Raw genomic sequence first — 12,088 nt, 5'->3', positions numbered from 1 at the left:
ATCATCATCAAATTCTTAACGTGTGAGGCTGGTGGGGGCATCACCATTACCAAAATGAGGAGATTCTGTTGAGATCCTCTGTATGAATTTATTTATTTTGTATCATTAATTTCCTTTTGAAAATAGACATATTTTTTGGGAATTGGAACCATTTGTTTCCTTTTGTTGTTTCAAATGGTTGAATTATCTCTATCAATGAGAGTAATCTTATATTTGTGCTTGCATTAGATTAAATTGGTCATATTGACCCGTCGGATAGGAAAATACCGAAGAAAATTCTTTAGATTTTTGCATAATGATAGAGAAAATGACTTAGTTTTTGGGTGTGAATTATAATAGGAGCTGATGGGTCATTGCCCATGTTTTGGGTTTAGAAAGAAGGCCAATAGAGGAGAGAAGCTCAAGTTTCAACAAGAGGAACATAGCAAAGTTATCGAGAAGAAACTCCATTCTCCACACAATGTTTCTGCTGAAAAACCTTCAGGTCACAACGTCAAAATTCATTCATGCTCTTTGAGTTTTTTTTTTTTAATGTTTAAAACCTTGTTTTCATTATAATTTTGCAAGGTTACTATTTTTCCATTCTTTATTATTCTTTTTAAAATGGCTGCGGAATGAGCTACATCACTACTCATTATGATAATTGCCGTTTTAAAGTTTAGGATTCTTATTACTTTTTTGTATTTTTTTCATTCAATTTTTCCATATATATTTTGTAAGAGTTGCCTATTTGGATGATGTTTTTGTTTGCTCTAACTTGGTTTAATTATTCTAACTACTTATGGTTAGAACTTAGAACAGAGTTTAGTTTAAGTACATAGAATTTAAAAATGTTGTAACTAAATCTGCATATTAAATAAAAATTTCAATTAAACTTGTAATCAAAATGAAGAATCTGATGAGATATAAACTTGTGAAAACACACAGGACTATTAACACCTGAGGCAACTTTTGCAACAAAGGAGATTGACCATTCTAATAACAAGGCTCATATATTTACCTTCCGAGAGCTTGCAACAGCAACAAAAAATTTTAGGGATGAAACATTTATTGGGCAAGGTGGATTTGGAACTGTTTACAAAGGAAAGCTAGGTAAACTAAATCAGGTACAATTTGATTTATCAAAGTTTTTAATCTCATTTTCTTTCTTCACAAACTCCCAAGCCTGGCTACTTTTCAAATGGATGGAAGTTGTACTTAATAGTAATACTTATTGGGCACTTGTGAGTAATTAACTAATTATTGATCAGATACTATATTAAAAAAAGTTATATACACACAGATCCTCATATTATATCAAATTTTGTATAATATATATTTCGGCATCTGTACAGTTGAATTATTATAACACTAGCATATCAATAGATAATTAGATACTAGTATGTCTATTGATATATTTTTTTTATTTATTAAATTTATATAAAAATAAAAGTAAAATTAGTTGGGATAATAAATTACTTATAACTTTACTAGGAGATTAAGTCTTGGGCATATATACATATATATATATATATATATATATATATATATATAATAATAATAATAATAATAATAATAATAATAATAATAATAATAATAATAATAATAATAAATATTTTTAAAAAATTACATAGATTTTTGGATACTACTAATTTATAGTAATTTTGACCGGTATAAATACCAATTTAATTTTAATAAATAAATTTTTTAAATTTTAGATAAATATATATATGTGTAAAATGTATTGATTTATATGTGTAAATTTTAGTAAATATAGATGTAAATTATGTATTTTTTATGTATAAATTTTTGTAAATGTAAATGCTAATTATTATTAACTAAATATTAATTTAAAATGACAAAATTTATTGGTCATATAATATTATTAAAAAAGTTATATATACACCAATGTTTTTCCTATTTTCATTATATAGTGTACCGAAGAAGAATAGAAAGAAAAATATAAAAGCATAGAAGTAGGAGTGTTCAAATTCAAATCGATCTAAATTAAACCGTTTATCCAATCCAATTCAAATCGAAAATCGATTAAAACTGTACTAATTCGGATTTGATTGGATTCTATTTTTTATAAATCGTTGGATCGGATCGAATTTCGAATCTACTTTTCATAACCGATCCAATTTAATCCAAACCGCACAATGTGCTATACTATTATTTTATTATTATATTTATAATTATACTTATAACATGTTCAATTTGTTATACATTTTTATATTATTCATGTATTATTATTATTTAATAAATATTTTATGTTCAAAATGTTATTTATTTATTTTAACTAACCTATAATTTTATTTGTATTGTTATGTTATCGTTGGTTTTTTGAGAAATCGTTGAGATTTGTTATGTCATTGTTGATTATTTAAAATTTGATGTTGAGATTTGTTATATGTATTTAATTTTTTTTAATTTACAAAACCACAAATCCTTCAGATCAGATCAGATTTTTTAAAAAAAAAACCATTCAATCCAAACCGCATCGCAAGTAAAATTAATGTTTGAATCAAACGAATTTTTAATTCAAAACCATAAATAGTGATCGACAACTGCCAGCGGGAGTGAGACCTAATAAAAATTTTGATAAAAAATGAACATCTTAGCATGGAATGAACAGTGGATGTAATGATGAAATATTGTTGGTATGAGCAGGTTGTAGCTGTAAAACGACTTGATACAAGTGGTGCCCAAGGGGAGAAAGAATTCTTAGTGGAGGTTCTGATGTTGTCTCTTTTACGTCATCCAAACCTTGTTAATTTGATTGGTTACTGTGCTGAAGGTGATCAACGTCTTCTTGTCTACGATTACATGCCTATGGGATCCTTAGAATCTCGTCTCCATGGTAATATATTATAACCTTGGCTTTTTTATCATCTACAATGCAACAATTAGTTTCTTTCTTTTCTTAAACTGATTTTCAGCCCTCTTTCAAATGGAATGGTAATGTTTAAGTAGTAACTAGTAAATTGGAATGCATGGAGTATGCATGGACATTATAAAAAATATAAAGATAAAAAATAATAAAAATAAAAAAAATAAAAAATAAAGAAATAAAGATAATTTTTAATGGTCATTACAAACATAATTTTATCTTCAAATACTTGACAATAATAAACAACAAACATTTTTACCAAACATATTTATAAAACAACTAAACATATTCAAAAACTAAAAAATATAATACATCACATTGTAAAAAACATAATTCTCAAACCTTTTTTTTATCTTGTGATGGTAGATTTTGAATTGTTTAAATTCTACATCAAAAAGAAAAAAATTAAAAGTTAAAATCAGAACGATTCACAAAAAATTACAGAAATAACAGAAATCAAATAACAGGAATCACAAAATTAAAAAAAAAAAGAGAGAAAAATCAAATTACAGACAATCACATAAATCATAGAAATATAAATTATAATGAAAAGAATCAAAACTACAAGAATAATCAGAATCAAAAATATAAATTATAATGAACGTAAATCACATAAGTTAGAATAATGCTATAATAATTAACAAATTCTTTAAAGTAAATTAAAATTACAGAGATAATATGATAGATCAGCAACTTATCGAAAGAAAGAGCAGCTAACGGTGAAGAGACGAAGATGTGAAGATCGGCGAAGAGGCTCCGGCACGACGCTGCTGCCTCGGTTAAGGTCAAGCAGTGACGACGATGTTCTCCCCGGTTGGCCAAGAACGACGACGATGTTCTCCATGGAATGACTGATGAGACTTAGGCGCTTAAGGAGAGGGTAGGAGCTTGGCATTGGCGGTGAGGGAGTAGGAGATGGCGGATGGTAGGGGTGAATGATAGTGATAAGACTATGAGAGGATAGGGAGTTTTGCTGAGCAGTGAGGATTGAGGAGAGAATGAGCTTCAGAGTGACGACTAGGTTAGGGTTCTCAAATTCTCAACTATGATATATATATATATATATATATATATATATATATATATATATATATATATATATATATAACAGGGGATATTATTATCTTTTCACATATACGAGATTTAAACGGATCTTCATGGAGTGGGGCCCTCTATCTCCGCCCATGCCTCATAGAATAAGCGGGTCTCCTTTTTCCATCCCTGTGGGTACAAAAAACCCTCCTATATCCATCCCTCAACAGATAAATTTTCGTGGGTACCCGTTCCTTAGGGGATTTTGCGATCCCTAAGTGGGAGGAGAGACGGCGGACGTTGGTGTTAGGGCTAACGGTGGATCGTGGCGATCGGGGAGGGGAGGGTGATTGTTGGGGAGAATGAGAAGGATGAGATGGTGATGATAATGATGATGATTAGGAATGGCAGCGAGTCCTCAGCGGCGAAGACAAGAATATCGCTGATTAGCTACCACAAAAAGAGTCGTAAAATAATCGCTAATCTGATGCAAAATATAATTTGTGACGGATTAGTTACCGTCTAGCAACTAATGCTTTCCTCGCTAATTACAAGTCCCAGATCAGTGAGGCAAACACAATAGACGCTAATTCATTGGAAAGTTTTTTAGCTACCGAATAGATAGTTGCAAATCCGTCACTAAAGTAAAAGCTAATTCCATACAAGAAATAGACTAAAAGGTAGTCGCTAATTAGCAACAAACTCTACTATAGCAGAACCATCGCTAATTCCAAGCTAACTTCGTAGACAAAATGGAATGCTTAGTTGATGCTAATTAGCAAGGAATATTCTGAACCTAATTTGTCACAAATTGTCCGCTAATATGATCGCAAATCTATCACATTTTGTAGCAAATCTATAGTTAATCTTTGAAAATCCTTAATCAAATTTGTAGAAATTTTGTCGCTAAACTAAAGCTATTCTATATGAGAAAATAGAATTATGAAGTACTCGCTAATTTGCTAGGAAATAGTATGTATTTAATTAGTTGAACTACTATTATTTAATTAGTTGAACTACTATCGCAAATGTAATCGCAAATTCTTTTTAACCTAGTAACAAAAAAAATTAGATTTTGTCACGCTTTTAAAGCGTGCCAAAAATACAAAAAATGTAGCGATATCTTTTTACCACGCTTTTAAAGCGTGCTAAAAAGTGGAGATACAACCACGCTTTTAAAAACGTACCATTAGAGTTGGTTTGGACTACGCTTCAAAAGCTTGCCAATAAGAGACATACATCCACGCTTTTGAAGCGAGAAAATAAGAAAGTATAAAAAAATAATTTTTATTAATTTACATAACTATTTACATGCTATAATTATAATTAAAAAAAAATTACAATTCTATAACAAAACTAATAATTTAATCTACACACTGTGAATGTAATGCCAATAAGCCATAACAACCTCTTTGTTTTAAGCTGAAATATGGAGAAAAATGCTTGACCCATTTTTGGAAAATTTACCGAGAAACCATCAATTGAGTGTTAATTACCTCATCAGTTCTGTAGATTACAAAAGAGCAACACAAATCAGTAGAAAAATAGAAAATTTTTTGTCCATACATGAGGTCATAGAACTATAAGTCAAACTAACCCATGATGCAAAATTCTACAACGAATTCATAGAAGAAGATCACCAAAGAAGTAGCAAGAAATTCAACAAAAAAGAAAAGAAAAGAAATTCATAATCATGAAGAATCCAACAGTCAAAATCAAAGGCACTGCACTACACTACACATCATCATGTTATTCTTGTTTGCATGCAAAAGAAATTAATCAAAATAGACCGAAAACTACTCTCCCATGTATAACATCTAAGCTATGTCAAAAAAGCCAACAATAGAATGGTTAGAACTTGATATTTAAGTTAATTTTTTAAAAAAATTTATTATAAAGTTCAAAAGAACATACTTTATAGTGTCCATAGCTGCCAAGACTTCATTCATAAGACCAATTCTCTTGTCTGTACGTTGTAATCCTTCCTTAGACAACTTCTGCATTCTACTGATGATAAATGTCTGCTCCCACAAAATGTAACATTAAATTCAAGGAATCTTATAAAATTAATTCAAGTTTTTTTTGTATGGTTAACAACCCAGACTTTAAAGCCACTGCAACCCAAAATTCGTCCCCTTCCCCATCCCGTTCCCGTCCCATCCCCGTGGGAACCCTGTATCCACCGAGGATTGAGTCTCCGCAGATATCTGTAGATTTAAAAAAAAACTAAAATATATCGAAAAAAAGCCAAAAAATAAAAAAAGAAAATTTTCCCTTAATTTTCATTTATGTTTAAGTGATTTTACACTTTGGATGTTAACTTTCTTTGTCGAACAATACTTGTAGTATTGTTTGTTCCTTCATTAGTAGTTGTTGTATCAGTTGGGGGTTCTTGTGGTTAAGATGGAAGAGGCTGCTGAGTATCTTGATCATTCGTAGCTATAAGTTCTTTCGACGGTGTACTTTTTTCAACAGTATTATTCAAAGTATCGGAAGAATACATTTTGTCAACTCTACAACAATATGATCTCAATAAAATTGCAAAACATAAACTACCAATAATCACAAGCAAGAATTTTTAATAGTATCACACATATGAGGTTTTCAACATTACAGTATAAAAATTGCCGAAATAATGAAACAACAGATTCACAAAAATCACAGATTCACAACAATCAAAGATACACAGAAATACTTCAAGGTAAATAAAAATCACAGAAATTAACTTACTAGAAGGAAGAGGCTCTGATGTGAAAACGGCGAAGCTCCACTGACGCGACGAAGATGGAGACACTTTTACCACAGCTGGGTCAAGCGGCGACAATGATGTTCTCCTCGACTCGGCCAGGCGCACTGAGCGCAAAACGATGCTTTCCAAAGGATGGGACTTGGGTGAGCGACGACGCTGTTGCGGTGAGCTGGTGACCTCGAGGGTGAGAGGGAGGAGCAGTGAAAAGGGAGGAGCTTGGCAGTGAGGAGTAGGAAATGGCAGATGGCAATGGTGACTGGTGAGAGAAGAAGGTTTTAATTTCAATTTTGCTGAAACAAAACTAACGACCAAAGTTTCTATAGCTCATATATACGGGTCCCCACAGAATGGAAACCTCTATTTCCACCTCCAACCTGTTTATTATACGGGTCCTGCCTTCCATTTTTGCGAGTACAAAATTGTTTCTATATGCGGGTAAATTCTTATGAGTATCCACTCCGTCGAAAATTTTTATCACTAACGATGATGTAGTAATGTATAGTTGTATACGGGTAATTTTGAAAAAAAAATTATCTACTTGTTGATGTCAAACAATTTAAAAAAAATATTTTAAAAAGTTGAAAAGTAAAATTAAATTAAATATAATTATACTTTGTATACATTAAAAATAATTATCAATTTATGGTCGATCGAGTATGAAAAATTTAGTTATCATCTCCTAAAAAGTTTTATTATATTATAATAAATTTACTTGATTTCTCAAATACGAAGAGTTTAATTATTCTATTATAATAAATTTGATTATTCTGATATGATTATTTAATAAAAAAAGCATAAATTAATATATAACACTACAAATATACATAAATATAATATATATATATATATATAATATTTTAAAATTAAGTGTCAGAGATGTTTTACTATAATATTTTTAGTTTATGGTTACGATTTCTTTCGCCATGATTTTTTATTGTGACCTAAAAAAATTTTTTGTTCACAATTTTTTTTAAAATCATGACTAAAAAATATTTATAGTCACAATTAAAAAAAACGATGACCTAAAAGAGTTTATAGTCAACGGTTTTAGAAGTGGTCTAAAAATATTTATAGTTACAATTTTAAATAATGACCTAAAAGGGGTCTATAGTCACGATTTTTTAGAAAAGAATGATTTAAAAGAGTTTATAATCATGGTTTTCAGGAGTGACTTTAAGGGTCCATGATCACAGTTTTAAAGAGTGACCTAAAAAGGTCTAAAGTAACGATTTTTCAAAAAATAGTGACCTAAAAAAGCCTATGGTCACGCTTTTTCAAAAAATAGTGACCTAAAAAAGTTTATGGTCACGGTTTTGGAGGGTGACTTAAAAGGGTCTGTAGTCACGGTTTTTCAGAGTGACCTAAAAAGATGACCTAGAAGGAGTCTATGGTTACGGTTTTTTAGAGTGACCTAAAAGTATCTATAGTCACGGTTTTGTAGAGTGATCTAAAAAGGTCTATAATCACGGTTTTACAAAAAGGTGACCTAAAAGGGATCTATGGTCATAGTTTTAGGAGGTGACCTAAAGAGATCTATGGTCACAGTTTTGAAAAGTGACCTAAAAGGGGTATATGGTCACGATTTTAGAGAGTGACCTAAAAGAATCTATGGTCATGATTTTGAAGAGTGATCTAAAAAGGTCTATGGTCATAGTTTTGGACAGTGAACTAAACATATCTGTGGTCATGATTTTGTAGAATGACTTAAAATTCAAAAGAATGACCTAAAAGGTGTCTTTGGTAACAATTTTGGAAAGTGACCTAAAATGGTCTATGGTCACAGTTTTGAAGAGTAAGCTAAAAAGGTCTATGGTAACGATTTTTATGGGTGATCTAAAGGATCTATGATCACAGTTTTGAAGAGTGACCTAAAAAGGTCTATAGTTACAATTTTTGAAAAAATGATTTAAAAGGATCTAAAGTAACAGTTTTAGAATGTGACCTAAAAAGTCTATGGTCATAATTTTGAAGAGTAATCTAAAAGGGGTCTATGATCACAGTTTTACAAAAGGATGACCTAATATATAGGATTCTATGATCACAATTTTAAAGAGTGACTTAAAGATATCTATGGTTACAGTTTTGAATACAAAATAAAAAAAGATATTTAAAAATAATAATGAATTAAATACAAAATAAAACTAAAGAAAAAAATATTTATTATGAAAATAAAAAATAAAATAAAATTTTATATAATTATATAATTATGATTTAAAAGAATTTATGGTTACTCTTTTTACTAGGGATGATTATAATTTTTTACCATGATCATAGACCATTTTTTTTATAGTAATTTTAAATATTTTACAAATATTAAAAAATAAAGTATATTTTATTCTTAATTTTAATATTCTAGATACCAGTTGAAGATGCATGTTTGTCATTATGGGTTTGATAAAAATCATAAAATTGATTGAAGAAAAGCTTACACTTTCCAAAATCATAAGTTGATATTTTTGTAATTGGTAAAACAAGAAGTTCTTATATTTGTACTTTTGACTTTTCAGAGTTAATTTATGTGGTTTAAAATTTTAGTTTTAATATAATGTTATATATCAATAAATATTTAAATTTACTTTTTATTATATTTTTATTTTTATTATGGTTATTTTAAAATTTTATAAGAAATTATATCAATTATTATTTTTATAATAACTTATACTTATTGAAAAAATTTTTTATTACAAATATGAGATGAATGCTTCCTACACATATTGTCAACAATATTTGTCGCCCTGCCATAAATTTTCATATAAAATAGGTTAAATTATTCTATCAATTCTAATAATTTTATTAAATTTATAATTAATTTTTATATTTTAAAAATTTTTAATTAAATTTTTACATCATTTTAAATTTTATAATTAAGTTCTTGTTATGCTAAAAATGTTAGAATACATGAGGGAATTGATATACAATTTAAAAAAATCTTTTTCGTATATAATATATTAAAAATATATTTTATTAAAAAGATATTCTTATTTGATTTTTAAAAAGTAAATTAATAAACACATTAGTATATTTAATAGAAGAATGTTAGAGGAATAGTAAAATTTATTAATTTTGACTATTGGTTAACTATTAGTATTTAAAAATATAAACTATTATAAAATATGATGCTAAATTATTAAATTAAAAAAATTATATTAATAACTAAAAATAATAAATTTTACTAATCTTTGAACATTTTTTTTATTTAATATACTATTATCTTATAATATCATCATAGCAATCATCATCTATAACTTTAAACATAGAATTTTTCAAAAGTCCGGTATTTAAAAAAAAAATCAAAGGAAAAACTATGGGTTAAGACTTAAGATCTCTCCTACATTGGTACATCTCTCTCTCTCTCTGTCTCACACACACACACACATCCTAGAAAATTAATAAATTAAACATATAGAAAGACATTCTAAGTATGAATTAATGTTAAGACTATATATACTTTACAATGTGAATGAATAATTTAAGAATAAGGATCCATGAACTCACAAAAGTGAGTCCCCACTACTTTGTATATTCACTTTAGAAAAAATAAATATGCAAAAGAAAAAACGGAGATAAAGAAAGGAAAGTGACATGGATCCAAATGTGTGGGTTCGTAGATCTCTACTGTTACTTTAATAGTTGAAAAAGCAAACATTCACAATTTAGTTCGGATAAAAGTATAGTCCAACTCATTTTTTAGAGGTTCTAGAAATATTAGGCTAAGAAGAGAAGTTATCAATTCAATATATCATATATTTGGAATCATATTTTAATAATTTTATAACTTTGATGGAATTTTTATTACACCTTTTCTATTCTAAATGCATGCATCCACACTCACTCAAATGCAACTTGATCTTATGCAGACACATAAAAATAGTCACTAAATTAATTATTATGTATTTATTAAGTCATTTAATATATATTTTATTACTTATACTTGTGTCTGATTTAATAATTGATTTAATACGTACATATTGTATTGTGATAAAAATACTCAAAAATGGGATAGTAATAAAAAATAGGCAATTTAAAAGAAAAAACCATGATTTGATTGTGTTTATTTGTAGATCTGCCACATGATAAAGAAGCTCTTGATTGGAATACAAGAATGAAGATAGCAACAGGGGCAGCAAAAGGAATAAATTATCTACACAATGAAGCAAAACCATCGGTTATATACAGGGATCTAAAATCATCAAACATACTTTTAGACAAGGGGTTTGTTCCAAAACTTTCTGATTTTGGGCTTGCAAAATTTGGGCCAACCGGAGACCAATCATATGTTGACACGAGGGTGATGGGAACACATGGTTATTGTGCCCCTGAATATGCCACAAGTGGGAAATTAACCAGGAGATCTGACATATATAGTTTTGGGGTTTTGTTGTTAGAGCTTATAACTGGACGCAGAGCTTATGATGAGAATCGTGGCCATGACAAGCATCTTGTTGATTGGGTAAATTCTTATCTACAATTATCAAAATTTTAAATCTTATTTAAGGTGGATATTCTATAATTATATAGATACGTTCGTATGAAATATATAGTTTGAAAATTATTAAATAATAATTTAGTTGAACATGTTAAATTATCTATTTTATACGAAAATAATATGTTAATTTCCACCCTCATTTAATTGCCAAAAAGAAAAAAAAAAGAGGGTAACTTAGGCTTGTTTTGTAGGCACGACCAAAGTTTAAAGATAGAAAGAATTATTCAAAATTGGCAGATCCAAAACTAGAAGATCATTATTCTGGATCCGGACTAACAATGGCAATTGAATTGGCATCCATGTGTCTCAGAGAAGAGCCACGTCAACGGCCGGACGCGGCGGACATAGTGATCGCTCTCGATTTCTTGTCTTCCAAGCAATACGTTCAGAGAGTACCTATCGATTTTGATGAGAAAGACAAATATACCAATGACTCTCCAAAAGCAATAATGACAGTTTTGACTAAAGATGTTCAAAGAGAGGAAGCTGTTGCAGAAGCCAAACTATGGGGTAAAACATGGAGAGATAGAAAACAAAATGACCAAAGTAGCCTTGAGGAAATAAATAGGTAGTAGTACAATTGATCTTTTGTACTCTTGTAACTGCCTGCACCAAGACGTCAAAGAAGATTCAACATATTTCAAGTGCAGTTGAAAGAAGGTAAAAATAAAAATGAGGTAATTATTTGGTGTTGATTAAAGTGGCTAGTATATAATGCACATGAGAAAAAAACCAAACAAAATTGAAAAATTAAACTATTAAATAGGGCAATTTAGATCTTTAAGTAATCTAAACTCAGTAGAATTAGATTCTCTCAAATTTTGTTTTTCATTAGAAAAGATAAAATATAATTTTTTACTATTCATTTTATATGTGAGACTAAAAAAAACATGAAAAAATATTAAAAAATTAAAGATCATACTTTACATTTCAATTGAAAAAAAATTGAGAG

At 28.9% G+C, this 12,088-nt stretch overlaps 1 protein-coding gene across 1 annotated transcript; it reads left to right on the top strand.

Moving 5' to 3' along the window:
- Window positions 1-345: 345 nt before the first annotated feature.
- LOC112697151 (probable serine/threonine-protein kinase PBL7) lies at window positions 346-11,850 on the top strand. Its single transcript, XM_025750203.3, has 5 exons — window positions 346-484; window positions 928-1,106; window positions 2,650-2,839; window positions 10,712-11,100; window positions 11,328-11,850. Exons 1-5 carry the CDS (start codon window positions 346-348, stop codon window positions 11,706-11,708), a joined length of 1,278 nt encoding a protein of 425 aa, XP_025605988.2. The 3' UTR covers window positions 11,709-11,850.
- The last annotated feature ends 238 nt before the right edge of the window (window positions 11,851-12,088 follow it).

This window comes from Arachis hypogaea, chromosome 6, assembly GCF_003086295.3.
Source record: "Arachis hypogaea cultivar Tifrunner chromosome 6, arahy.Tifrunner.gnm2.J5K5, whole genome shotgun sequence".
Lineage (NCBI taxonomy): Eukaryota > Viridiplantae > Streptophyta > Magnoliopsida > Fabales > Fabaceae > Arachis > Arachis hypogaea.
Note: the sequence above shows the minus strand (reverse complement) of the source record. Positions and strands in the feature narration are given on the sequence as shown.